At 41.0% G+C, this 27,247-nt stretch overlaps 1 protein-coding gene across 1 annotated transcript; it reads right to left on the bottom strand.

Moving 5' to 3' along the window:
• Positions 1–698: 698 nt before the first annotated feature.
• On the bottom strand, positions 699–21,468 carry LOC113143179 (neuronal migration protein doublecortin). Its single transcript, XM_026328666.1, has 7 exons — positions 21,316–21,468; positions 17,905–18,330; positions 15,186–15,526; positions 7,305–7,407; positions 5,165–5,254; positions 2,767–2,864; positions 699–2,647 (listed from the first exon to the last, which is right to left on the bottom strand). Exons 2-7 carry the CDS (start codon positions 18,266–18,268, stop codon positions 2,591–2,593), a joined length of 1,053 nt encoding a protein of 350 aa, XP_026184451.1. The 5' UTR covers positions 18,269–18,330; positions 21,316–21,468; the 3' UTR covers positions 699–2,590.
• Positions 21,469–27,247: the final 5,779 nt, after the last annotated feature.

Raw genomic sequence — 27,247 nt, 5'->3', positions numbered from 1 at the left:
ACAATCTTTTTTCTTTTTTTTTTTTAAAAAAAAGGCACCACTGTAGGTGATGAATTCACACCATCCATCTTACATGGTGGCGGCCGTTTCACACAAGACAACCAACATTTCCTGTTAATGTTTAATATGCTGTAGCGCTGTAATAAGCAGTAGAAAAGAAAAAAAAACATTATTAGCATGTAAGATTATAGAGAACTGACAGTTTGGGAAAATGACAAGAGATGGGGCTTTTGTACAAAATCGTGGATAAAGTGAGGCGTCCCTGCTGTTGGATCAGCTGATATTGTTAGCTGTTGTGCTGGTGTGACAGCACTCCCTGCAGGAGAAAGGTGTAGTTCACAGCACCAGTAATTTAGTGATGGTTTGTCTTTAGCAATAAGCGGCTGATGAAAGCAGCTATTCAAAGCTTATCCAGACAGCAGGCACCGATCACTCCTACAACATACAACTTTCACATCATCACAATGGAATAACTGCATGGACATTTTAGTTCCAGCTCATTTCTTAATATGCTATTGTGTGTAAAACAAAAAAAAAAAAAAAGAAAAAGAAAAAGCAAAAAGGCCATTCTCTACAGAAAAGAAAAACTGATTTTTTAACTATTTAGCTTTATCCAAATGCATAGATGTTAATTTAAATGATGCTACACATGCAGCATTTCTTTTCTATTTTTTTTTTTTTAATCAAATACATTGAGAAATGAATTGTGGTCATATATTGTAATATTAGCAAGTGGACAGTAAAGTGTCTGTTGCTGTGGTGAATAAGTAGCTCCCTGCTTTGTGCTTCAGTGTTGTCCAATTTAGAGATTCTCAGCTTTGATTCCCTGCAAAATCTGAGAAAACTCTTTTCAGTAGATTTCTAAGACACTCGATGCAAGTTGTGACTACGGTAACAGAAATATGGCGCTAAGTTGCACACAGGCTTGAAAAAGTACTAGTGTTTAGAGCTCATGAGAGCAAGTTAGAACTAAAAAAAAAAAAAAAATAATCAGACAAGCAGTCTTAATATAAATTAATAAACTTTATAAAAATTTAAAACCCAAGCAGATTAGACAACCGTTACGTTTTCATCTCCCCTGCATCTGAGAACTATGCTAAGCCATGCACAACAGGAGAAATCCCATAACCATTTAGCGAGCTAAAAAAAACTAACTGCCTTAGATGAACATGACTTAATGTTGAAGTTATTTTGATGTGTTAGAAGCAACATGCATAAATCTCCAGGTGTGCTTCTCCCATAAAGTTACATACTTTCCCCTTTCAGTAATTCTTGATCTAAACTTTGGCTTTGAGACCTTTATTTATTTACCTTTAAAGTTCACACAATAAAATGTCACCACTAATTGTGGAGAAGCAGGAAAAGGGACATTTTTAGACTCAATTAACAAAAAGCCAGTATACTGAATGTGTGGTGGCTTTTTAAAACAAGAAAAATAGGGGGGGGGAGTAATTCTTTTCCTTTCCTTTGGTTGTTTTTATGCACCTTAGGTCCTTCAAAATCAGCTTTTTACATGCCCAAAGCTTTATAATCATCTATCGATATCATGCACTGCAGTTTGTGAAAATCTATAACACAGAGGGTATATACCATGTATAGCCTACTGTCTATGTAGAGCGTCAAAGTAGAGGAAACACCAACATGAAGTTTTCCCTCAGGGTATGTGGAAAAGCTTAATCTTTGTCTTGTATCTGATTGGACTGGATGGATTCCAGTCACTGAAATGGATTATGATGCCTTAGTGTTTGTGGGACTTTAAACAAGGTCGTTTTACAGAATTATGGTTGTATAGTTTTGCAGGCGGGAACACGGATTCTCACTGAAGCGACATTGGCTTCTGACCAATAATCCACTTCCGTCAGGAGCTGCATCCCACACCTCCCTGCTCTCTGTCTGTGGTGGGACTTCATTTTGGTTGTTTCTTTTACTTTGACTATACCCTGTATCATGTTGAGCAAACATTAGTTATGGAAGCACAGCAATGGACATTTTGACAGAGATGTTACGATGACTAGCTATACACAGTATTTACAGCGGGTTAGAAAGACTTTATCTGGCTTAGCAAACTTCCTCTGATAAGGGACAGTTAACTTTCACACCATTAACTGTAGGGCAGAAGGACAGGAGGACACTGAGAAACATCACGAATACAAGTGATACAAAAGTTGAGTCAGTTCTGACTAACACCCCTAAAAAGAACCATTTGCTGCTTGGACTTCTGTGAGTAAAATATGAAAGCCAGAGTGCATCCTTTAACAAAACATCTGAGACCAGAGTGAAATTTTTACACCATGAAATCTGTGGGTCAGTGACCTGTGTGCCCTTTTTTAGAAACTGTGCCTGAACGTTGTTAAAAGCTCATTGTTACAAAGTGATCAAAACTGATTTTTTTTAAAAAAAAAAAAAAAAGTTTGTGTGTTATTCTCAAGCAGCAAATGGTGTCATAGCCCTGGTGGCTAAGGCCTTAAAAAGAGACAAAGAGTGGATTTCCTACACAACAGGTGGCACCGTGAGTGAAGGTGGAAAGCAGCAGAGGTATAAAAACTTCTGTGTTTCAGGCCAGGAAGGAGGCAGGCTGAAGGAGGAGGGTCTACATGGATTCACCCAGAGAATCGTCATCATCCAGAGATAAAGGCAGGTAGAGATCCTGGACAAACAAAGCAGCGACTCTGTCAGGCTGAATGCAGGTAAGAGCATAAAAATTATGTGTTTATAGAAAAAAAGTAACAAGGTGAATGGGCAGGAGAAGGAAAGAAGTCTGGGTACCTTCTGCTTGTTGTTGAGGCCTGGACTGGTGGGGGTGGAGGTGGGGGAATGCTTGGAAATCGGGGTAGAGAGCTGGCTGCTGGAGCCTGTCCCATTGGCTGAGAGGGCCCACAAAGCAGAGAGAAAGCAAAGGGGGGGGGGGTAAACAGTAGGTGGATCAGAAAGTGTGTAAGAGAGTCCTGGATCTCTTTCCCTGGCTCTATAGAAAAGTCATTCCTGAACTATGGCCACAATTGGCTACAGTGCAGAGGGACGCTGTTTACAAGCTCACTGTTCGATGATGTTTTATTCACTCGCTGTGCGTCCTGCCATGTTGCTAGGATTCTCTCTGTGCGCGACACTGGGTTTCAATCTAAAAGCAGTGTGATGTGATGTAATGTGGCTGTGCGTGTTTTAAGTGCTTTAAAAAGAGTTTTTGTCTATATGAGATGAAAAGAACTGAAAAGACTTTGAGCCAGATGGCCAGTGTAAATTTTAGCCAATGAGTGTTGAAAACACAACGTGGATAAAGCTTCATTGTTAACCAGCTTAATGCCACTGGCTTCATTTACCCTCTCAACCTGATAAAGTCTCCACTTCTGACTAAAACAGGCTGCATGAGCACTTTATAAGGGCAAATGGAAAAATGACACTATTATCATTGGGATCGTACACGTGTATTAAACAGAGTGCAGCTGTTTTATTTAAAGATCGAGGGTTCAGCTGTAGCTGGGGCAGAGAAACATTTTCTCTGTATACAGCAGCGTCACCCACGCTGACTAGGTTTTGTCTCTAGATTTCTACATTCGAAAGAAAACACATTCCAGTGTGGTGATGTTTTAATTAAGATCACTGTGTTTCTTTGCCTGTGTTCATGCCAAACACAGTTTCAATACATTAAACTCATTAAACCCAGTGCACCCTGATCCAGGTTGTTTGTTTTGGTTTTTTTTTTTATATACCACAGGCTGAACAAAGTGCTAGTAAGCAGGCTAACTGCTCTCAGACATGAGGACAAGGGTCTCCAGGTTTAACATCAATAATATGAAGTCTAGCACATTTCTGGCAGATCCCCGATTCTTATGGCATAAAACATAACATCCAAAAATAATTTATTTCAGTAATTGGCCAGACTCATATCAGTTTGCTAGACCATGACAAATCCCAGTTAACATTTCCCTCCTATGACACCATTATCTCTGTGCTAGCCTCAGGCAGATGTGGTTAATGCCGGCCTGGCCTGCTGGCCAAACATCCCCCAATCAGTGATCAATAAAATATTCAACACCACTGAACCTGCAGGCCTTAACATAAAAACATCCCCCAACCTATTGTATAAATTACTATGAAACATGACCTGTGGACAGCCTACTCTGTATTTACCCTTCTCGAGATTTAACAGCTCATCTGCTCTGCCTTGCCACTGGGGAAACTGTCACTTGCATTAAAAACACATAATAAAAACCTGTAAGCACAGGTGCCATCATGGTATATACCAACTGCAAGTGATGATGATTATTATACACAATATCTAATCTAACACTTGCATGATTTGCACATTGACAAAATGAAGCAATTCCATATCTGAGTGTTTTTGTTCTCTGATGTTTATGTGCCAAACAAATCAGCTCTTTTTTTGTCATACCGGCACCACTGGATTTCATTGCATATTCTGTTCAACTAATACTACATCTATGTAAACTCACTCATTGTAACAGAGATGTTAAGATGTGTTAACATAAAATATTCAAGCAAGTGCAGGTGCTGGTGTCCCTGTTATGTTCTATTGCCTCCTGGATATTATTAAGTGTAAAACTGCAAAACAAACATCTAAAAGCTGTTTACATTGTCTTTGTTTACTTTTAATGTTTTATTCATTCAAAAAAAAAAAGATCTGTATTAGCAACATTATCCTAAATCAGATTACCCTCAGTAAACAAAGGTTGGATTAGCATTAGAGGTTTTTTTTGTGGGCGTGTTGTACTGAGATTAAGGAGCTGATGCTGTTGGGGCCCCCCAGTAAAAAGTCTGCTGAATTCTAAACAAAGTGCAAGAAAACATGAGGAAAATATGTTTATGTGATGATTTTCTCTGATATTTGTTCAGTGGAAGGAAACCTGATTGATATTTATAGTCATCTGCTATCACACACTATTGATCCTGAAGGAGAAATTCATCACTTAATTCAGAGTAAGGTCAGAGAAAAATTGGGATTTGGGATTTATTCACCACATCTGCAGAAACTGGTCCCCACATCACTTCGCTCTAATATTTTATGTTCAATTCCAGCAACAGGATCAGCCTGGTTTTATTTTCCAGCAGCTCTCTGTGTTTTGATTTACTGATCAGGGTGAGGTCAGTTTCTGCTCTAGTTTAAACAGGATGCGTTATGGTGTAGGTGAGATAATAATGGGCTCACTCGACTCAGCTGGAGACTTGCTGCGCTTGATCGGACCAGGACTCTTTGCTGAACTGCGCTGAGCTTTGGGCCCCTTCATCACCCTGCACTCTGTGGAAAACAACCACAAAGAGAGTTAGAAAGAAATCATCACTTTTTCCTTCAAACTGTGACTGAGATACATGTGTGCACATTTGGTACTGTAGCTCTGTCCAAAATAGGAGGTTAAAGTTAATCAGAATATCTGAAATTAATATAATTATACCAAAACCAAACTAAGCACATCATCAATAAATAGATTTAACTGTTGCCTACTTTCCCTATAATATTATTACATTCTAATAATATACAATGGGTGGAAACACTGGATGTGTTCCTATCCTTCTATCCAAAATCAAAAGTATTTATATAGTAACTAGACAGAAAAAAGCAGAAAATATAACATAACATGTACAGTCACATCAGCGACAGCCTATATATCTGAATACATGCAGTATCTTCTGGGTCACAGTGTTAATCAGGGCAAATGGACTGCAGACATTGCTGCTCCTCCTCCTGCCCCCCCCCCCCCCCACACCACCACCATCTTCCACTTCTGATGCTAATTATACTATCTCTCCTCCCTCCATCTCCTGGGATCGTAGTATGTCTGTCTTCTCGCTTTTGTCCTTCACACATTACTGGATACAGACGTACTATTGTTTTCAAGGTGTGTCGCCAAGTCTTTGAGAACACTTCAGACCGGCAGCTTGTCTAGTCTGCTCGGTTGTCTCGAAATAGCCCTGACACAGATTCCTCTCTCAGTTTTAATTGATGTTGTCAGTGCATAAACAGAGCTGCAGGTATACATGTGATCCTCTCTATTTGCACATCTATCGGTATGGTAATTTAAATTTATTATGGCAATTCTGGAAGAAAAGGTTAAAAAAGCAGCAATGGTGTCAGTAAAGACTAATATATATATATTTTTTTTTTTTAAATTTTATCTCCAGCACAAACAAAAGTTTAGTAGGAAGATTTTATTTTTGCGTATATATAATTTTAACTCCTTGAACTGTCATAGATTAGCTATTGTCATTCATCTTTTGGAGTGTTGTGGCTGCAGAGTTAATGGGAGGCATCACAGACAGGGCTCACTGATGCCTGGGTGCTCCAGCCATTTTGTTTAGCATTTCCCCAAGGTTATTATAGACTGAATGAGACAATTTAGCTTTGGCTCCATGTGGGAGTAGGCTGAAAGGAAAGGACCAGATCATTCTAAGTGACCTGGTCTCTCCATCCTAGACATCCAAAGACATTTAAAAGACTGTGATTCTTTCAGAGGAGGAACAATAGGTAGAAGTGGGTTGTTTAACAAAAAAAAAAACATGTCTGTGGGGAGCAGAGAGACTCAGCGAGAGGATTGGTTTTACATTTTCTCTCTTTGACTTCTCAGCAGTATCAGCACCAACAGATCGGCTGGCCTTAACCTGTCACCGGACAGATTAATGACTCTTCTTCTTCTCTACCTTTCTTATCCCTGCTGCTGGCTGCAGATAACAGGCTTCTCTCTCCATCTCCCTCTCTTTTTTTGGACTCTCTCTCATATTTGTTCTCCTCACAATAAACAAGCACACAGAAAACTACTCTAATGAATGAATGAAAACATGCTAATTGGACACTAGTACATGAAATGACATCCCTTGAACCATTTGGCATTTGCTCTATATGGACATTTTGACTGTGTATATACACATAATACAAAGTATATTTGAGGGGCTCAAGTGTTTACCAGGGGTAGTTTACCTTAAACCTGAAGGCTAAGGATTTTGCTAAATTCATTTTTATTTATTTATTTAATCTTTATCAAAGTTTCTACAATCTCTACCTAAAGTCCACAGTTTTGGGAAAACAAACACACTGACTGCACTAATGTACGTTTCAGGGAACATGCCTGCATAATGGTAACACTCTATAAAACATTTCACTGACTGCACAGTTCACACTGTGTGACTTACAATAAACATTTTCACCTAATATATAATTTAATAAGCATCAATAAATAAAATCAAATGAAGACATGCAAAACCCTGTCATTTACAGTATGTGACAAAATGATATGCTCTGTGTACTCCAACACTGTGTAGTGTTACTAGCTCTAGACTAAAGCTTTTACACTCGCCGTTCTCATCCAGAGAGAAGTCATCCTGGGCGTAGCGGAATTTCTCTGGTCCACAGGCAATGAAAACGTCATCATCGCCAAAGAAATCTTGAAGGCAGGTAACCTGTGAATCCAGAAGACATTGAGTCATAATCTCTTTTCAGCTGTTATCATGACAAGTTTATGGGTTCACAGCAACGTTAGTGGCTCATGTGATGTCAGCATGCTAACATTCTCACATCTCAACCTGAGGGGAAACATATCATGAAAATCCATTCAATAGTTGTTGATGGGAAATCAGGGGATTACCAAAGTTAATAGGATTCATCATCATCATCATCATCAGGGGACCATGAATGAGATATATTGAGTATGAGTTGGGATTTTTCAAAGGGGTGGAGCACCTGAGTGACGTTGCCATCCATAAATCCATTAATCTGTCCCGTGACAGATTTGTTTGCTTATTGAGAGAGAGTTACAGAAACCAGGAGTGTAATTTCCAAGACAGAATTATCTGCTCACATTCATCTGATTATATGTACATTGTTGTTATTATTCATAATTTAATGAAGTGCATGTGAAATGCCGACTTAGGAATAATTAAAAATATCAATGTAGGCATGAACAGCATAATGATGCGTTTCTAATGGCAGTGCAAAGGAAGCTACATGGATGATGGACTCACAGATTTAATGACAGAAATGCGATGCGCCCTGTAAACACAGAGCCTTACGTGGATGAATTCACTGAGTAATCGTGACGTCGTGGTTGACTGCCAACCAAAGGATTTAGTCGGCTTCAGGCAATACCAGGCCACTTTTGTGTCTTGCGTTCAGTTGTCATGTTAACAAAACACACACACAAAGGCACCAAAAAGCCCAAACAGAGATGATAATGTTATACCTTTTGCTGTAGTGTTTAAATGATTCAACTTCCTTCCCCAGGGACTTTTCACACTATAGCAGCTGTTGACACAATATGGCCTACTTAGTGGACAGATGTCTTTGGGCCACACCTTCTCCGCTGCTCTTCATTGTACAGGCCCTGTTACCAGTTAAGGCACGCCTATTAAAGCCATTCCAGCTAAAAGCTGCATTTCCTCTTGATGAGATTTTTTTACAAAACACCTCAGTCTTGTTTTTAGTTTGTCTTTCAACACTTGAAATATCCCGTTTCTTACTTGAATTGTTGGATCAAAACATATGTACACATACACAACCATGTCTTTTTTTTTTTTTTAAAGCTGCATTAGTCTCTTTGGGGCTCCTTCCCTGAGAAACACACTCTCCCAGACCAGAGACTATCTGTAGATTTTTCTGAGGGGTACCACATGCCACTGTGTTGGGATGTTCGCCAGAATAGTCGAGATGCATCTTGGTTTCCTTTGTGATACACATCCAAACTATGAGCTGCAGATAATTTTGGGAACACCCCACCCCAGCAGCTGCCATGTTGCTTCTCTTTACTGCTAGACAAGCTAAAAGTGTGTGGTGGTGACTCTGTGGCGTGGCATCCAGCAGCTGTACCCTCTCTGTGCTCCACAAGATACCCTGACTACAGGGCTGGCAGGATCCTCGCTGAGGTACAGAGATGGCGCTTTGACTCCAGGGATCAAAATCTAATTGGTTTTTCAACCAGGGCTAATTTACAGGATGCACATTTGGATTGCCTTCCATGTTCATTAGCAAGAGATTAGATACATGTTACTTTCATTAGGTTAAACTGTTGTGTGGAAAAAAAGGCACCTGACAGTTAATCATAAGATGGAAGCATTAAGAAGTGCTCTTTTCCCCCAAGGCCAGGTGGAGGAGATGGAAACGGGCTGGAAATGGGGGTGGGAGTACAGAGGCTGCTCCCTGTTTTAATAGCTTTAAGAACAGAGCTGATTAAAGGGATAAAAGTGTTTATCCAACAGACTGATACTTTTATCTTACTTAACAAAATCTCCATTTGAAATAAAGATTCTTTCCTCTCTGCTACTTTCCTAACAGGCAGTACTAACAGGTATCTGCCTACTTACAGGCTAAAAAGGGGATTTAATACAATATATATTAAAAAAAACCTCTAAGCAAATATAATGCATAGGTTTAATCCTTGAAAATGGCTGGAAATCTGGATCAGAGCAAAGAAAACGTTGCCTCTATTATATCTGGGAATGAAACAGAATAAAAATGACTCACAAGAAGCAAGGTGACGAAAAAGATAACTTGAGTTTAACCCATGTGAAAAAATAAATAAATAAATAAAAAAAATTAAAAACACTGAATCCTAAGCAATCTTATTAATCCAATTCCCTACAAGGGATCATCATACAGTTGCAGTACAGATGTCTGGCCAGGTCTCTTTGCATCATAAAGACCAGTGTGTGCTGTGTGTATCTAATGTCCCACAGATGCTCTGACAATCACCCAATCCTGGACTGCATGCGCACAATCTTCTGATTAATAAGGTTTTCATCAGGAATTGTTTTTACCTCTTACATGGGTTCTGAAATCTGTCTACAGTTGACAGAAATGTGGAAAAAAATGCTTTGCATTCAATCAGATCACAAGTAAAATGTCAGAGTCACTTTGAAATATGGCTGCAGTGATGAAAGGCCAAGCCAGCTTGGAAACATTTGGCAATAGGTTGAGAAGCATCGTCTCTTAATTTGAAAAGGTCAGCAAACTGCGTCAAACAGACCCACCTGGCAATGTCTAGGAAAATGGATTATTTGAGACAACAAGATGCTATTCAACTTAAAAGATTATCAGAAAGCTTGTTGTCATATTGTATATTTAAATATTGCACTCACTACACATGTTAGAGCCAGTTTGTATCTATTTTTGTGTTTCTAAAAAACTGGCTCTTTCCAGACTCCAGGTGCCCCCTACCCTCTGTCCCGCCAAGCCGATCTTTAATCTCTGCCTCACCAGCTGTCAGGACCACATGACCCCCCAAAAACCACCAAGACCACCAGTAGCTACACAGGGATCCACCAACTACAACAACTGAATTATTTAGGGTTCCTTTAGAGCGCCTGGGCAAGGTGTAAGGTACAGTGGATGTGGAGCACAGGGCATGGCATTGAAGCAAAATGGCAAAAAAGACAAAAATATGAGAAAATGAGAAAACATTTTTAAAGTATTGTATTTTGTAGCCTCAGCATTACTGAGAGAATTGTAGTACTGTATACAAAAAGATAAAGGCTGAAACAGAGCCAGTAAAGCCTTGAGCTGGAACCCATTGGGAAACTCCCACACCATTTCCTTCACTGTAGACCTGATCAATACCAGTGCCTCTACAGTGAGTGGAATATGCAAGCACTATCTTCATTTTGTCAATTTTGGTTTAGTGTTTCAAAAACAATATAAAATAATTTAAAACACTGCTTAAAAATGAAAGAAAATCATATCAAGCTGTCTGGTTTTGTATCATCTGCTCAGTTAATGGATACAGTATAATTGGAGAAAATTTCAACTGTAGTAAATCAAAACATTAAAACAGACCAGTCTGCAGGGATTTGTCTCAGTCTAATGATCATCTTTATTACCAGCTGCCTTTCTGACCTGTCTGTGACCTCAATGCACCAGCGGTGTGTGTGTGTGTGCTACTGTAGGTGCTCTGGATGTATTTGAAGCACAGATGAGCCAGTTATGTTGAGATAACTGCACAGTCATGGGGACCAGCTGGAGCCTGATGTTGTTTTAACCCCACCCCTCACCAACCCCAAGGAAGCTGGCTTTCCATTTGGCTGACTGATGTGGCCTTAGCATTATTAAAGTGTGCTTCCTCCTCTCCCCCCTCCCCCTCCCCTCACGTCGTGCTCACTTGTTGATGTGGTAATTGTGCAGGAACGAGGGGTTGTGAGGGGATCAAGGCACAGATGATGCCTACATCCCTTCTTCGTATCCTTCATCACTTGGACCACGCCCCTCTATCTGTCGGTTTCACAGTGTCTGCCTTTTACAGTGTCAGACGTGTGTGTGTGTGTGTATGTGCAGATGAAATGTGGCTGCAGTGAGCTTTGTTGACGGGTGAGGAAGAGAGAGCGGGCAGGTAAGACCCGATGTAAAGAGCACACTCAGCGTATTAGAGCCATTGTCACAAACTGAATCCATCACAGCAGAGCTTATTGCCATGACAACTGCTTCTGCAGCATGGCAAAGAGCAGGCAGACTGCAAGAGCACTGATAACCAGAGAAAAGCAGGCTTTTCTTGCCTATTAGCGGATGTATTTTAGTCATTAAGAAGCCCTTAACCCATGCATGCATCCATCTCCTGTGCAATGGATAATTTCTTATTAACTTTTAAAGCAAATAGGAATCTTTTGTTCCCGAACAATAACAGTGTGACCTTGTGCCTGAAGGAAGCCTGATGCATCCATTTCCTTTCTTCCATGGCTCTTAGTCGACAAATCAATTTTAGAAAAGATCTATTAAATCTGCAGACTTGTTGAGATGATTCAAAAGGACAAATGACACGACGACAATGCATCGTCAACATTTTTCACAATGACGTCTGGGTTTGGCATCCATTCGACAAAAACCTTCAATTCAGATGAACAAGCAGTGGATCTTAAATGCAAATCAGAACTATTCTCTAACGTAGACACCTCTATCAGAGACAAATGAATACAAATTGTGTGCCAGCAATTAACAATCCTCTCTGAATTCATGTAGCCTGTGTAATGTACTTTTTAGGCACAGGGAATAATTACTCCCCATCAGCAAATATAAAATGATCCTAATTTACACCAAGAATGGAAAATGACTCCTGAATCTATTGGCCCCACCCTTTGCGATTGAAGTGAAAAGCACCAGCATTTGAGGGGAAAATGGGAGTGATTTTGTTCACAACACTCACAAAGAGAGGAAGGCAGGCGCTTCTTTAAAATCTACACAGCACTAATGAAGAGAGAAAAATCATGCATGAAGAGTAGCCATTTTACAAGCCAACTTGAATCACATTTTTAATCACTCACAAACAAATCTTGTAAAACTGCGCACACACACACACACACACACACACACGACAGTGTAGCCAGTCATGCATCCAGTTCACACCCAATGATGAATATGTTATACAGGTAAAAAGAAGAAAATCCACTGATTTTTAAACCAAAGGCTTGCATTGAGAGTAAACTCTCACACCCACAACAGGATGTGGTATCTGACAGACCAGTCCACACCAGCTGGGCTCTCTTTGTGCCTGGGATGTGGTCTCCTAGCAACCGGTCCCAGCAGCTATCGCAATGGAATGGGAAGAGGAGGATCGGCGCAGAGTCAGGGAGGGGCGGGCACTGCATCAATATTGCTTCTACCATATCACCTCCACCACAGAGCAGCTGCAGTGTGCCTCTGCACACAAAGACAGAGCAATAACGTGCGCAGCATTTCCTGCATTTCTGTGCATTGCAATGAAACACAGTCCCTGGACACGAGTCAAACATCAGTGGTCACCACTTATAAAATATTTAATCTATATCTGCAGTAATGACAGAATCAGTATTTTCTGATTGGGTGTAGCTGCCATATGGTGACTGGTCAGTTCAGTTTGTGGAAACATCATCCTTAAAAATGCATGGCAAAAAAAAAAAAAAATCTTAGCAAGACAGGTAAGAAAAGCCTAACTCTAATCACAACCCAACCATGAGGATAAATCCAATAAAGCTTTGCATAAAGTTAAGGTTATCTCCAGTCTTTTCTGTAGGAAAACCAACATAAGACCTGGGGCAGCTCTGCAGACTGCACCCCTGGGAGAGAGCATTAACATCAAACCTAGCCCCCCCATCCCCCATCTATCATTTCAAATCGCCTCGCCTTCACCAAGACATATGTGATTGGGGCCACTTTAATACAGAGTAAACTGAAGAACAACACCTAAACTAGATCAGCAGGGCACAATCCCCAGTCCATCTGTAATGAATAATACAGGAAAAGGTCCCCACATGAGGATTAGTGAACATTAACCATATCAAAGGGACGACTGAGGAACAGATGTCCACCTTCATATCCACACATGCTTCCACGCTAGCTCCTCGTCAACGCCTCTTTTCATTTCCTGCGAACCAAAATCGCCTGGGAAGCACCGATATTTGATCTGTGCAGTTAATCACAGGTGTAATCTTTCAGGAGGAAAGACAGACCATTATCTGTATTTACAGTATGTGCAAAATCCATTTTATCACTGAATCTGTAGTAGTCAAACACTGCTACACATAAAAATATTATGTTATTTTGACAGACAACAGTGCTCGCTCACTTTTTATTTATTACTTTGTGAAACAGCACATACTTCAGATATAAAGGACATAGCAGGGGGTCCATTTCGCTGACCTTTCACAACCTTCCAAGTGGACAACCCTGCAAGTTGTCCCTCAAGACTGCTCCAATAAAGCACCAACATGAATAAAACATGATGTCCTCTTAGCTTACCTCACGTGCTGAAAAAAAACAACAAAAAAAAACAATAGTGTCCCCCAGAGAATCACTTTCAGGCGAAGTTAAAACATGTTGTGGACTTCATATGGATTAGTTGAGTAGCTTTTGCCATTCTTGTGTTTTTGTTTGCCCCCCATTTCCATCCCACATATCACAGCACCTGGGGGTAAGTCTGCTAATACTCAGGGTAAATTAAGTTCACTGGAAGTACCAGCCTATACAAGAAATCAGTTTACTTTGTTATTACAGTTTTGAGGCCTAGTCTGTATATATGACTGTTACCAAACCTGATATCAGTGCAAGTCTTTAGTGCTCAGTCAGATCAGCAGAAACCCAAAGGTTTTTGTCTGCAGGGTCTTCATGAGGGGATTCCTGTGCCCTGACTCCTGTTTGGCTCCAACAGTCAAAAGATCCAATTACTGACCAGCAGAGAGGTTGCTCAGGACACTTTGGACTTTATTGTGTGACTTCTGTTATGCGAAATAAGTTGTACCTGTATTTAAGATCTTAACATGCAACTGAAGCTTCCTCTCAAACTGAGAACTGGTCCTGGGGATTCTGAGATTCCTGAATTGCAGGGATTGCAACTTATCGTACCAGCGTGAATTGATGTTAGTTTAGTTTTGTTCTGGTGTTTTTTCTAAACCCATATTCTCACTAATTTACTAAATTATTAGTGTGTACAGTCACATATAGGCAAACAATGGGATAACGTGATCCAATGCAGCATTACAGGGCTGGGTCCTTTGACACTACCACTGAGGTGGAAGACAGAACATCCAAAGACTTTGAGCTATTCAGTGACAAATGGACTCAGAAATACCAATATCCCAGAAACTCCACAACAAATGCTGCTGGACAGGATAGTAATAACCTGCAGCACAAGACCAGAGAGTGTGATTAGTTCAGACTAAAACTATGAATAAAGACCACAGACAATTAGAGTCATTGTGTACCCAGGCTGTTCTCATGGATGTTCAAGGTTCCCATGGAACTGCAGTGTCCTTGTTGACTGAGGGTAGGAGTGAACAATAACATTTTGTCCTCTAGCTGCTGTGGAATTAAATGAAATAAAACCACTAAAAAATACAATTATTATTGTTGTATTTTTTTTTTCCATTCCCAGAGGAAATCATTTTGTTTGCTGCTTTGCTTTGATCCTGATTGTACCTGCCTGGGTGTGGGTGGATGTATGAGTGATCAACTGTCCTCAGTCATAACCACAATTTTTTTTTTTCTTTTTGTGTGAAGATTTTCTTACATACTGTACCACCTTTGTTCAGGTATTCCAACAAAAGAAGGCCTTATCTCACATTAAACAAACACAGACAAAACAAGCCACCTGCAGCTTGATACATTTGAATTTTAGCTGAGTACAGTTGTTCATATTCATACTGTGACCCAGTAAACTGGTTTACAGCAGCACATGGGATCTAATGTCTTTTACCTGACAGCATAAGGTAAGATGTGGGAGACATACCTGTTTGCCGTCAAGTGTGTAGATCCGCTTGACCACTCCACTTTCAAGTTTAATGGCCTCTGTGATGTCGGTGAGCACCTGCTCGAAGGAGTGCGCAGTTTTCTTGTTGAGCAGGACACGCACAGCTTTGCGTGGCTTCACACCACTGCGCATCACCGTCACAAGCTTGGGCCGGACAAAGTCCTTGGTCTCTTTGGACTCACCGGCAGCCTTGGCAGCAAAGGACTGCATGTTCTTCTGGCTGGCAGAGGCCTTTACATTCACGGACCAGTTGGGGTTTACGTTCTTTGTGTAGTCGACCTTCTTGTAGAAGTTCTCTGATGCACAAACGTAGCTTTCCCCTTTGGAGTTGAAGAAAATTTGGGTTAGTGTGTTGTAAGGCACTCAGCTATGCAACCCTGACATCTGAGAGTCCCATTGTTGCCCACAGAAAAAAACATTCAAACCTGCAGGAACTCAAATTATGAGACGTCAAAACCAAAAGGAGAAATTAGCCCAAGGCTTTCACATCTTGAATTTCATCTTTTACACTGAGTAACTAGATTGTTTCTTCAAAAACATGATGGTATTGAGTTTTTCCCCCAAATGTTTCGATCCTTTGGGAACCAAAACACTAAATTCCATTCACCCCTGTAATGGGGTGGCAGCTAGAGTACAGTATCTGATTGCTGATACAATTCAATCAACATAAATTCTTTCTGTGGATTTAAACAAAGTCAGAGTTTCATATCAGATTATTTTAGGTCTAAATAATCTATCCATGAATATAATCCCTGAAATACAGCGTTTTATTGTGTGATTATGAATTAAGACGTACAGTGGCTTGCACTTGCATGTCTGCCTGGTGTTGAGGGAAAAAAGACAAAGAGCTTAAACTCCCCCATGAGACCACAGCACAGATCAGTCCAACAATACCTGGACTTTACAGCAGCACACACTGGCAGCAATAGTAGAGCAGAGACTTTACCTAACACTTTAAATATTCATTCTGTTTTAAGTTTTAAACATTCAACCATTGGCTTTGTTAGACTTGCAGTACAACTATTCTTCCATATGAAGCCTGTTGACTGACTTGCCCCAAAAAGTATGATTTTACCATTTAAAAAAAAAAAACAAAAAACTTAAAGGTTTTTTTTTTTTTTAAAACAAAACTCTGCAGCCTCATCACAAATGTACTTTTCCTAAATTGGCCTGACTTCCAGTTTTTGCAGCAGATTGTGCTGTTCGTGCTCAGACAGGGAGAGGAGCCAAAGTAAAGACAAAAGGAAGCAGGGGGGAAAGAGAGGGAGAGAAATTCTGGCGAAAGGGGAAATCCAGAAGGCAACAATTAGGCCAAATGTGGAGAAATGATGGTAAAGACAAAGACACGAAACAGGATTACACTGTGCAGAGAAGATTGAGCAATTAATTATATTCCACAAGAGGAAGCACAATGAAATGCCCCCCACCACCCACAGTGCAGCCTCTTCTTTACTGCACCCAGCACACATGCACACTGCTATCTTTCCTAAGCAGCTCAAGAGGCAGAGATGATCACCTCATTTTGGACAAATTAAGCTGCAGTTTATCTTCTAGATTTACCCAAAACTCACCCTGCCCACCTCGCCCTACTTCTTTATTGGACTGTTTTCTCAGCAAGTACAGATTCTTTAATTGGGTCTTAAAGAATAATATCAAGACCCAATTAAATGACCCATATAAGAAACATCTGATTGTTTCCTTACACACTCCTCAAATAAAAGCTCGACACTGTTGCATCAGTGCAAAGGTTTCATAATGATGTGGCTTTCCTCCAAGCAGGCCAAAGCATGGGTCATCCTGATGATTGCCAAATCCATTACCAAAAAGATTCTCAAATAATCTCTGCCAGGTTTTTACAACAAGAATCTGTAAGCACATAAATTCACTCCTGGTTCTGATCAGCCCCCTGATGCCAAATATAGCCTGTAACAGACACTAACAGCCACGATGGCAGCTGCTGGTGAAGCTGAAGAGCATTTGTACTACTCCGTCTATCAGACACCACAAACTAATCAGCTTGCCAAGCTATAGCAGTATGAAATATATCATCATGTAAGATATCCTGACCACCGCCTCAGGAGAATATTTTCAGCTTCACAAAAAGGTGCAGTTTTAATCGGTAATTGCTATTACAGATGTTGGAGATGCTTCATGGTATAAACTCCCAGGAATAAATAAATAAATCACTCTCAGAACACGTTTAAGGATTAGATATTAATGCCTTCTGTTAATGAACCATTTATCCCATCCTGGGCTGTATAGAGCTGCCTGTCCAGCTCAATGTGAATCCTTCTGAGAGTCTAGGCTAAAACCAAGACCACTGAGTCCAAAGCAGAAGACCTGTTTTCAGCTGTATCAGTATTTACAAAAATACACAGCTGAGAAAAGTGGACCATGTCACTAGCCTGGCCCAAAGTAACCCCTTCAGATTAGAAGTTAGTACATCACAGATTACAGGAGTCTAGACCGAACAGACAAGACTTCTAATCTCAGAAAACTGGAAATGTTATGCTTCTAAATCTTCTCAGCATGGAAACTGATTTGAAACTGCAGGACTTCTTTCTCATTTTAGCCTCACTGCTGTAGCTCCACTTGAGAACAAAGAACCTGAAAACCTGACTGATCCAGTGTCCCATTAAGGACATGTATTAGATTAGATCTAAGAAGTGCTTTGTGTGTCCTCCTAAAACATGCTCACCTTCCTCTAGCTCATCCAAGGTTGCGATCTTGCGCGAGCCATCAATAGTGAAGATAAAACGAACACCCTGTGGCAAGTTGATGTGGTCGGAGAGTGAGCGTGTGAGGTCAGCCAGGAGAGAGTCAAAGGTGCGAAATCGGTCGTTGGCCACAGCGTACACGATTCCCTTGAAGTAGCGGTCTCCGTTGCGGTAGAAGCGCACCTTTTTGGCTTTCTTCTCACTGGTGAGGGCCTGCAGAGTGCGTGTACGGTAGAAGCTGCAGTGGGCGCTGTGGGTAGGGCTGGGGAGTCCATTCATGCGCCCGCCCCGTGGAGTACGGGATGCCTTGTCTCGCTCGTCAAAATGTCCAAAGTCTAGCTCCATGATGACTGGAAGTTGTGATGGTTGTGACAGATGTGTGCTGGTGGTGACCAATGCTGGAGAGTCTAGGAAAGGAAGGAAAACAACATACATAACACATCCATCCATTATCTATACCTGCTTATTCCTAACCAGGGTCACAGGGATCTGCTGGAGCCTATCCCAGCTCTCTTTGGGTGAAAGACAGGGGTACACCCTGGACAGGTCACCAGTCCATCACAGGGCCACATAGAGTCAAACAACCTCATACACTCACACTCACTCCTATGGGCAATTTAGAGTCACCAATCAACCTGACATACATGTTTTTGGACTGTGGGAGGAAACCAGAGTACCTGGAGAAAACCCACACAAGCACAGGGGGAACATGCAAACTCCACACAGAAAGGTCCCTGATGGGTTTCAAACCAGGGACCTTCTTGCTGTGAGGCAACAGTGCTAACGACCAAGACACAACGCTCCATATGTAATACATCACAAAGTTAAATATTGCAATAACACAACTTTATGAAATGTAAATAAAATTACAATGAAAGAAGTCACCTGATGATTAACATCTGTTTTTTTGAATCATTAAAAGACATTTTATATACACAGAGACATTGATGAACCCACTGGCCAGTTTTAGTGTGACTACATGAGATATATCAGCATTTAGGCTGCAACCAAAGGCACCCTCACACAGTCATACACACTGACCACTTCAAAGAACACGGCAGATGTTCAGCACCAGAAAGTGACAGATTTTCATGCAGGTGTTCTGATGTCAATGTAATGTTTAAATGGCAACCACTGACTTAACATTTAATAATAAACATATGAAACATTGCAGTAATCAATTCAACTGTAAGGAAGTGAAAATTAAACAGTTGTATTTATCATTAGTCAGGATACATCCATAAATCACTTGGACCCACACTGTTGTAGTGCTAAATATATATTTAGATTAACAATAAGATTACAGTCCAATGCAATGTAGCATGACATGTAAGTCTCAGTCTCTTCTTTATTCTGCTGACACACACCTGTGAACACTTGTCTCACCTGATGAGTCAGTTCCTGATACATGTATCATAAAATTCAAGAGAAGAAATTATGAGAAATGATCTTTTGATCTAACATTTGATATCGTGCTGGTTGTTGGTTTGCATGCCTCAAAATCAGTTATGTCCTAAAATCTGAGAGAAGCAATAGATGACCACCGTTTGTGCCCAAGGCAATAACCATACAGGGTGTCAGTGTAAAGAAATTTGCAGACTACAACTCTGACCTCACAAACCACAAAGACTCATTGAACCATATATTCTAAACTGAAACTGGATACACACCCACAGAAAAGACAAAGTTGTCTGCCCAGTTTAAAGCCCTGCTGCAATGACATAATCTTTTCATGCATTGTAAGACACCTTTTAGAAGACTGCCCTGTACAAACGAATGAAAAGTGAAATTAAAATGGGAGAATGAGGCATCTTGGTGCAGCTGCTTTATCTTTTGGGTCATGATGAGTTTACAGGACAATGGTGACAAAGGTTACTGGCCTTAAGGCACATCTCCACTCTAAGTGGGTTATTACCACACAGACACAGAGGTGCTGATGTCTAGGGTGACGGTATCATCAACTTCCTGGGGACCTGAATCATGACTGAAATATCAAATTATGCTATCTGTTTGCTAAATTCTGAAACCACAAGTGAGATTTTTCTATTGTTTCACATGAATGATGAGTTTGATCTGAAGTATTGTATAAACAATTCCTTTCAAATCAGATCAAATGATTAGTTAAGAAAAAATCAATTACATGAGAGACACAGTCATGTGAGTCATTTTCCTTGTCAAAATGTCAATCATTCTCTGGCCCCAGCTCCTCCAGCGTGAGGATTTGCTGCTTTAAAACCGAATGTGTTTCATAGGTTGAGAATTGCTTGTTTGATTAATCAACAAGAAAAGCAATCGGCTGCGAATCTGCCAATTAAACATTATCAGCATGTTCGTTTGCTTACAGAACCTTCAACTCCACGATAACACCAGAGGCTAATAAAAGAGAAAAGAAAGAAAGACGCTGCCACCACCCATCCATGTGGTGGGGTACCTCCAGTCTGCTGCTAACCCCTGGCTGTGCTGCTGCTGCTGCTGCTGCTGCTGACTGTTTTATGACAGGCACACTGATAAAGGGGTGGGACTTCTGGAGAAAGGGTGCTCCTCAGCTGACAAAGGCCAGGTTTCAAGCCCATCTGGTGCACTAATGGGCAGAGCTAACAGTGACCCTTCCCCAGTTGAGCATCATCTAGGACGGTCCATTGTCTCAAACAGGGTGCCTGCGTTTAGGGTGACATCACCATCACTGCTGCTTGTTGAAAGAGCAGCCAGCTTATTCTCCAACAGGAGTCCATAAAGTATATTCTCAATGAAGATTTTTCTTCAAAGCCAGAGCACATCACATGCTTCACATCATTCATCATATCTTTTTATGGCTTTTTCATACATTACAGACTTTTATCAGTGAAGGGAAAAAAAAAAAAAATCATTACCACCACTGCAAAGCACATATATTCTCCTGAGCCTTGGAGCAGTAACATCATGCGGTATCAGTGATATTTCGGACTGGTTCTGTGTTGGTGAGCCACCCACACGACACCCCCGCTGACAAACCAGCACCACATTAGGACTCTCCAGTCATCATCACCAGAGCTGATTCACACACAAGATCTATCACACCAACGCCACGCACAGCCAGTTTTAAATCACAGTCATATAGAGCAGGAGGGGGAAAAAAAAGTTTGATGATACAACAATTTACGCATTTTTTTAATTATTATTACCTTGTCCACATGGCAAAAAGCGAAAAATGTAAGTTTTTCTTTAAGATTAAAATAAAAAGGGAGGTTTGGGTTTGCGCACACCTACTCACAGCCCACCTGCACAAACGCACATCTAAAAATCTGAGATTATTCCTTTCACGCAGAAACACCCACAGTGTCATCTCAGCAGTCAAAACCAAAACATTTTCAATTCTCTCTCAATCAGTACAGTCTGTAGATAATCCGACTCACCTGCGTCGCTGCTTGCGGAGTGAAGGGAGCGTGTATGTGTGTGTGCGTGTGTGTGCGTGTGTGCGTGTCGAGGGGGGCAGTGGATGTGAGTGTGTGAGTCGTTGCTGCAGGATAGCGGCACGCCGTCGCTCCCCTCGCCTTTGTCTGCTTCAGTCTGAGAGCCGAGCCGCTGCCTGCCTCACTGGAGGAGCCACTGGGTCCTAAAGCCAACGAGCAGTGGACCCGCCCACTGTGGAAATGCTGCAGGTGCCAGTGTGGGCTGGGGTGGAGCTGACATCAGTCTTACCAAGAGGACAGTAAAGCTTGCATGAATTAGAGAAGGAGGAGGATCATTCGTATGGAAAATGAAAGATCCTGTTAGAGATGTCATGATGTCCTCCTTCCTGTCCATGAAAGTACATTTATTTTGTTTATATTTGAATTTCTCTGATTTTGGCTCCTTGTTTCATTTTCCCAATACTCTGCATGATCAAGCCAGTCTGTGCGTGTGTGTGTGTGTGTGTGTGTGTGTGTGTGTGTCCATGCCCCCAGTCCAAATGATCATCATTGTGTCTCTTTAAAACAAACCACGGTTTGATGCTTTCACTGTGGTAGAGCTCTTTGTTGGTGGGAGATAAAAGCCTGAATACCTCAGTGCTTGTGTTTGACTTCCTTTTCTTGGCAATATTTCATTGTCAGGCATCCACAAACTTATTTATTTTAACTCTGAGAGTCTATAAAGGAGATCAACAATGACTAAATGGTCCCGATTGTTCACGTGGCACATATTCAACCTAGTTCCTTACTCACTCTGGTCTGAAAGTATTTCTCACAGCTTCAAAGAAAACTTATTGCATTCTGTCATTTTACTTTCCAGTGAGTAATGTTTGCACAAATTTCTGATGATGGAACAGAGAAACTATTCCCAAGGGAACAAATATTTGTGGTTGATTTTACATAAACTAAAAGATGCACCAAAGTGATGTCACCATAAGAGTAAGGCTTTTGTTTTAAAAGATAAAGAATGGTCACACTGAGGAGACCAAACTGATGGTCGGTGTTTCATAATGATGTCATAAGAAATTATATAATCAACCTGTGTTAGTTATTGTTGGTTTCACTCAAAGCTCTGTCAGTGACACCTATGAAATCCATTGTGAAATTCCTTCAATCGTAATGAACTGAGCCAAAACACGTGTGTAAGGTTTCGTAATCATTTTATTGAAATGTACTGTGGACACACTGCAATAATCTTAACAAGAATTGTTTTTGAAATACTCAGATTTCCATGCTCTGAAAGTTGAATTAGATCTGAAATAGAATCTGACTCATGGATGTTAAAATATAAATATTCATAGAAATTAGGTGTCTTTGTTATTCTTTATCTACCTGGTCGCACATGGAATTTTGAGCTGCCAGAGGTGTGAGGCTGTTAACAATGACTGGGACTGAGAAGAGTAAAGATTATTTTATACAGTGACAAACATCTTCATTACATTCATTTGACACCACAGACTCCACCGAGTAGTCCAGTCTTTTAAATGATACAACCAATAGATAACAGGTCTCTGTTTTTAAAGAACCAACAAAAGGAGTAGACTCTTTTCACAGCGGGCTGCGCTCTCTTTGTCATCTATTCCTCTCCCCTCAGGCAGAAAAGCTTCACTTTAAAACGCAGCTGTTGTCACATTCTGGAGCCTCTCCTTTGCATGTCACACATAACTCTAATTCAGCCTGATCACTGGCTGCTCCACACCTCCCTTGGTGAGCTTCCCAAAAAGCTGCAGCCCACTGCATGCAGCCTGACAGAGAGGACAGGAAAGAAACTGTCAGTGCAGAAGGTATTTTGTTAGGATGGGGGCATATGGGAAGAGATTTGGATACTTGGGTCTCAGTTGGGTGCTGTGTCACAGTGCCTCCTGCCAAAAGTGAACATGTACTCAGCGACTTTCCAAATGTGGTCACATAATTCTTTATTTGGCTATGAAATCATTACAAAGAGGCAACATGTCTTTTGGAGGAAGTATATTAGGAAAGGAAGTATATTATAATGTATAATCTACCATACAACAGTGCTAAAATCTAATTTAATCATATAAACGTACAATCCTGGGATGACAATACTTCACCATTTGACATTTGACACTGTTGGGGTGTTTTTAATGAGACATACTATGAAGAGAGTTACTTCTGGCACCTTAAATATGTACGTCAGTGAATAACTTTTCCAAAATAATGAAATCATTTGCTATCAAGATGATTTCAACATGCTGTCAAACATCCTTATTGGTGCACAATAAAGAGCAACTGAAGTTATATAAATTCTGCCTCTCAGTTTGTAGGTGGAGCAGTCTCACTTCTAACTTGTTACACATTACTAGTTTTTAATGCCTGTCCTTTAGATTGAACCTACTGCATTTAAAACTCAAATACATGGCCTGCAGAGTATGTTGGGGTTAGATCAGAAAAGCCACAGATTCCAGTGCAACAGGCACATGGAAAAAATCCTATTTTCATGTCAAATTTAAAGTTAAAAATAATAATAATAATCAACCCATGGATCTTTCGCGTTTATATCTATGTTTATTATGTGGGCTGCAGTGCAGTAAACACACACAATGGATGTATTCAAAACTGCATCTGCCAGTCACTCATATCATCTCACATTTGTGTTTTTATAAAACCAAATGAGCTTATACCCTGTTTATATCCATATTTTGAAAAAGTGTCTATGTTTCTGCAAACCAGTGCACACAACAAACTACAGTGAGAGTTTCGGAAAGAGAGTTGTCGAGATGACACGGCTGAACGAGGTAGACTGCAGCATAAGCATAAGTGATTCACAGCTGGTGTCTGGGGGAAACACGAGAGAGGGGTGGAGAAGGCCGGCCAGTGAGGGGAGGGGTCTGGTGGTGGTAGCAGGGAGGTTTGCAGCCATGACAACTGATGGAGGAGGAAGTAAACAGATGTCCACAAGCTGGCAGACAGGCCCAGAGTGGTCAGGCCACCGAGAGACAGGTGGACGTCCAGGAACACAGTAGGAGTGCAGACTGACTGTGAAGCCAAGCAGGGCTCTGCACATACAACTCAAACACTCATGCAACATCTTTCATTATATAATTTAGCAAACTTAATGTAAATGAGGCCCATGTTTTTGGATGTCCTTCTCTTAGTAGAATTGTGGTAATCACTGCTGCACCAAATGAAACATTTTTGAGGGTTGGGTTAGGAGTTAGGGTGGTACTGACATAAAGAAACGCATAAAATAAAAATGTGAATGTGATTCCAGCTGGTGTTTTCCACTTCATCAAAGTAACTATTGAGAGACAGTCTCACATAAAAACTTTCAGTCAACTGATGATGACTCTGGCCGAACACAGCATCTTAATTGTCTTCATGACCCTAATTATTTTCTCTTCCAGTTTGTTGCAAGTTGACATCATGAAATGATGCGACAGCGATGATGATGCAGTGACAAAAGCTTTCATCACAGCAGTCGAAATGAATCCATCAGTTCTTGTAACCTAACTCAGCATTTTGCGTGGCAGAAGCAGTAGTCCTGAGACTAGAAAGCTGCCAGCTGAAATCCCCCGACAAGCTGCTAAATCTGAGAGCAGAAAGTGTGGAGACATGCTGTCGCCTCCCTCAGCACTAACTTTCAACGTGACCTTGAGCAATGCACTTCAAACCCAGCTGCTCTCAGATGGACTTGTAAGCTGGAACTGACTTGCAGGACACAGTGAAACACTGACTGAAAGGGAAAAACCCCAACTGTCATGCCAACATTTGAACAGGGTGAGAGTTCAAGGTGACTTTAAGCAAACCCCATGTGATCTGGCTGTGATATTCAGATGACAAGAGCATAACGGTGCTGCCACATGCCACTGTTAATGTGTTAACAGGTCAAACAAGGAGGGACAGCGATGAGCTATACAAGCTGCGCTCTCTAGAGAGGATGAATGATTGGACTTTGGTGCTTCTGCTGCAGTGTCTCTTAATGGACTGCTGTGGGGAAGGCTAAATGTGTGTGTGAATGTACCAGTAACTATGGGATGGATTGTCTGGAAATATTGTTCATGACACGAGAATAAATTCATGATCCCCAAAGGACAGAGCCTAATGACCCTGTGGATTTGCTTTCTGTTGTAGAGCCACCATCAGGTCAATGTTTTAGCCTATTCTGTTTGACTGGGATAACATTTTGTACAGTATAGTTTTCACATGTGTGCCATCACATTTTGTACAGAGGCCCTGTGATGGACTGGTGACCTGTCCAGGGTGTACCCCTGCCTTTCACCCAAAGAGAGCTGGGATAGGCTCCAGCAGATCCCTGTGACCCTAAATAGGAATAAGCAGGTCTAAATAATGGATGGTGTCCCCCTGAGAAAAAACTGTAATAATTAACCTACTTGATCCATGATGGTTTCTACATGTGAAATAGTTTAAGATACAGCCCATCACACAGTGTGACTACATGAACATGATTCATGATGGTGTCATGTTGGTGTTACAGTGAGGAGAGGTGAGCGGGACAGACCTCTGCAGCAATGGCATCACTAAACAAGGCCTCATCAGTTACCATGGAAGCTTATTCATCGCCGGAAAAACCTTAAGAGGCTTATTTTGAGCTTAATCAGCTGCAGCCGCTCCAGGAAGACCAAGATGAGCGATAGAAGATGATGTCATGCTGTGAGTAATTTGTAAAGAAGCTTCATCTATTCTCAGGAACATAACCTTCATCATCATCATCATCACATTTCTGCTGAATCACGAACGTGCATCCTCGCTATGTTACATGCTCTACCCCTCTTCTATACTTCATCATCTCGGTCTTCTTAGACCTTTATTACTTTATTTGCTTTATTATGTTTCTCATAGGGAAAATGGGTGAATCAGCCAGTGTGATAGTCTGTGTATTGGCATGTGGGATTCTGAATAATATCTTGTGAATATTTAAAACATGGGGGATGAAACAAAACAGGTTTGTAGGTAGGCAATTGAGTAGATAAGTTAGAATTAGGGAGACAGGATCTAAAAAAGTAAAACATGACCTGGATTCCTTTTGTGCTTTTTCAAATCACCATGTGGGGGAGTCACCATTGTGTCGTCTCAAGTAGCTTTGTCTGCTCGGCAGATTTTCTAATGAGGGGCTTTTGGAGGAGGATGACAGAGCGCTCGGCCCGTTCTGTCTCGGAGGAGGGGCACTTAAAGGAAATGAGCAATACTCTGTCCATGGATACGCCTAATACTAGATCCCCCCTGCTCAGATGTCCTACTGGCAGCTTGGCAGTGCCATTAAGCCAGAGAAGGTTGGCATTAGTCTGAAACTCTCATTATGTCAGATACACTGAAAACCTCTAATCTAGCCACCAAAATGATAGGGGTAGAATTAAACCAAACTGGGCACGAAGGCAGCAGAGGTGTAATTCACAGTACTCAAATCAGTTGTGTTTGTACTTTACACTGGACAACTTTATTTGGAAAGCAAAATGCTGTTCTCAGACTATTTATGTGCAGCAAGTTGCGTAAAGTAACAATCTATTAGGTTTTCATATCCATCAGTTTCTTTGTTCGCATCCTTCAATTCTGGTTGTCTGTAGCACAACACACATGATCAGTGTATGTCAGGGAAATCTCTTCTCATGCACAAAATCTGTTGGGTTCTCATGTTGGGTTCTAGGCACAATAACTGTGTATTTTACATATTTTCTAAAGAAGAATTGAAATTAAAATCTCTGAGGACAGTGCAAACTCAGGGTAGAGAAGTAGAGAAACTTACTGCAGTTAGAAAAACAGTGGATCTGGGCATACATTTGCAAAACAAATTATAGTTTTTACTTTACCATAAGAAAGAGACAGATGTCCTGTCACATCAACTGATTGTCCCTCATGTCATTATGTTAATTTGTCAGACAGATGCGTAAAAGTTCAATAAATCACTCAATAAAACAAA

Source organism: Mastacembelus armatus, chromosome 14, assembly GCF_900324485.2.
Source record: "Mastacembelus armatus chromosome 14, fMasArm1.2, whole genome shotgun sequence".
In the NCBI taxonomy this organism is placed as follows: Eukaryota; Metazoa; Chordata; class Actinopteri; order Synbranchiformes; family Mastacembelidae; genus Mastacembelus; species Mastacembelus armatus.
Note: the sequence above shows the minus strand (reverse complement) of the source record. Positions and strands in the feature narration are given on the sequence as shown.

Coding starts and splice junctions, on each gene's coding strand:
- LOC113143179 (XM_026328666.1), bottom strand. CDS start 18,268: ATGGAGCTAGACTTTGGACATTTTGACGAGCGAGACAAGGCATCCCGT. Junction 15,527..17,904: donor CTTGGATGAGCTAGAGGAAG/GTGAGCATGTTT, acceptor TCAACTCCAAAG/GGGAAAGCTACGTTTGTGCA. Junction 2,865..5,164: donor CAAGTCTCCAGCTGAGTCGA/GTGAGCCCATTA, acceptor GGGCCCTCTCAG/CCAATGGGACAGGCTCCAGC.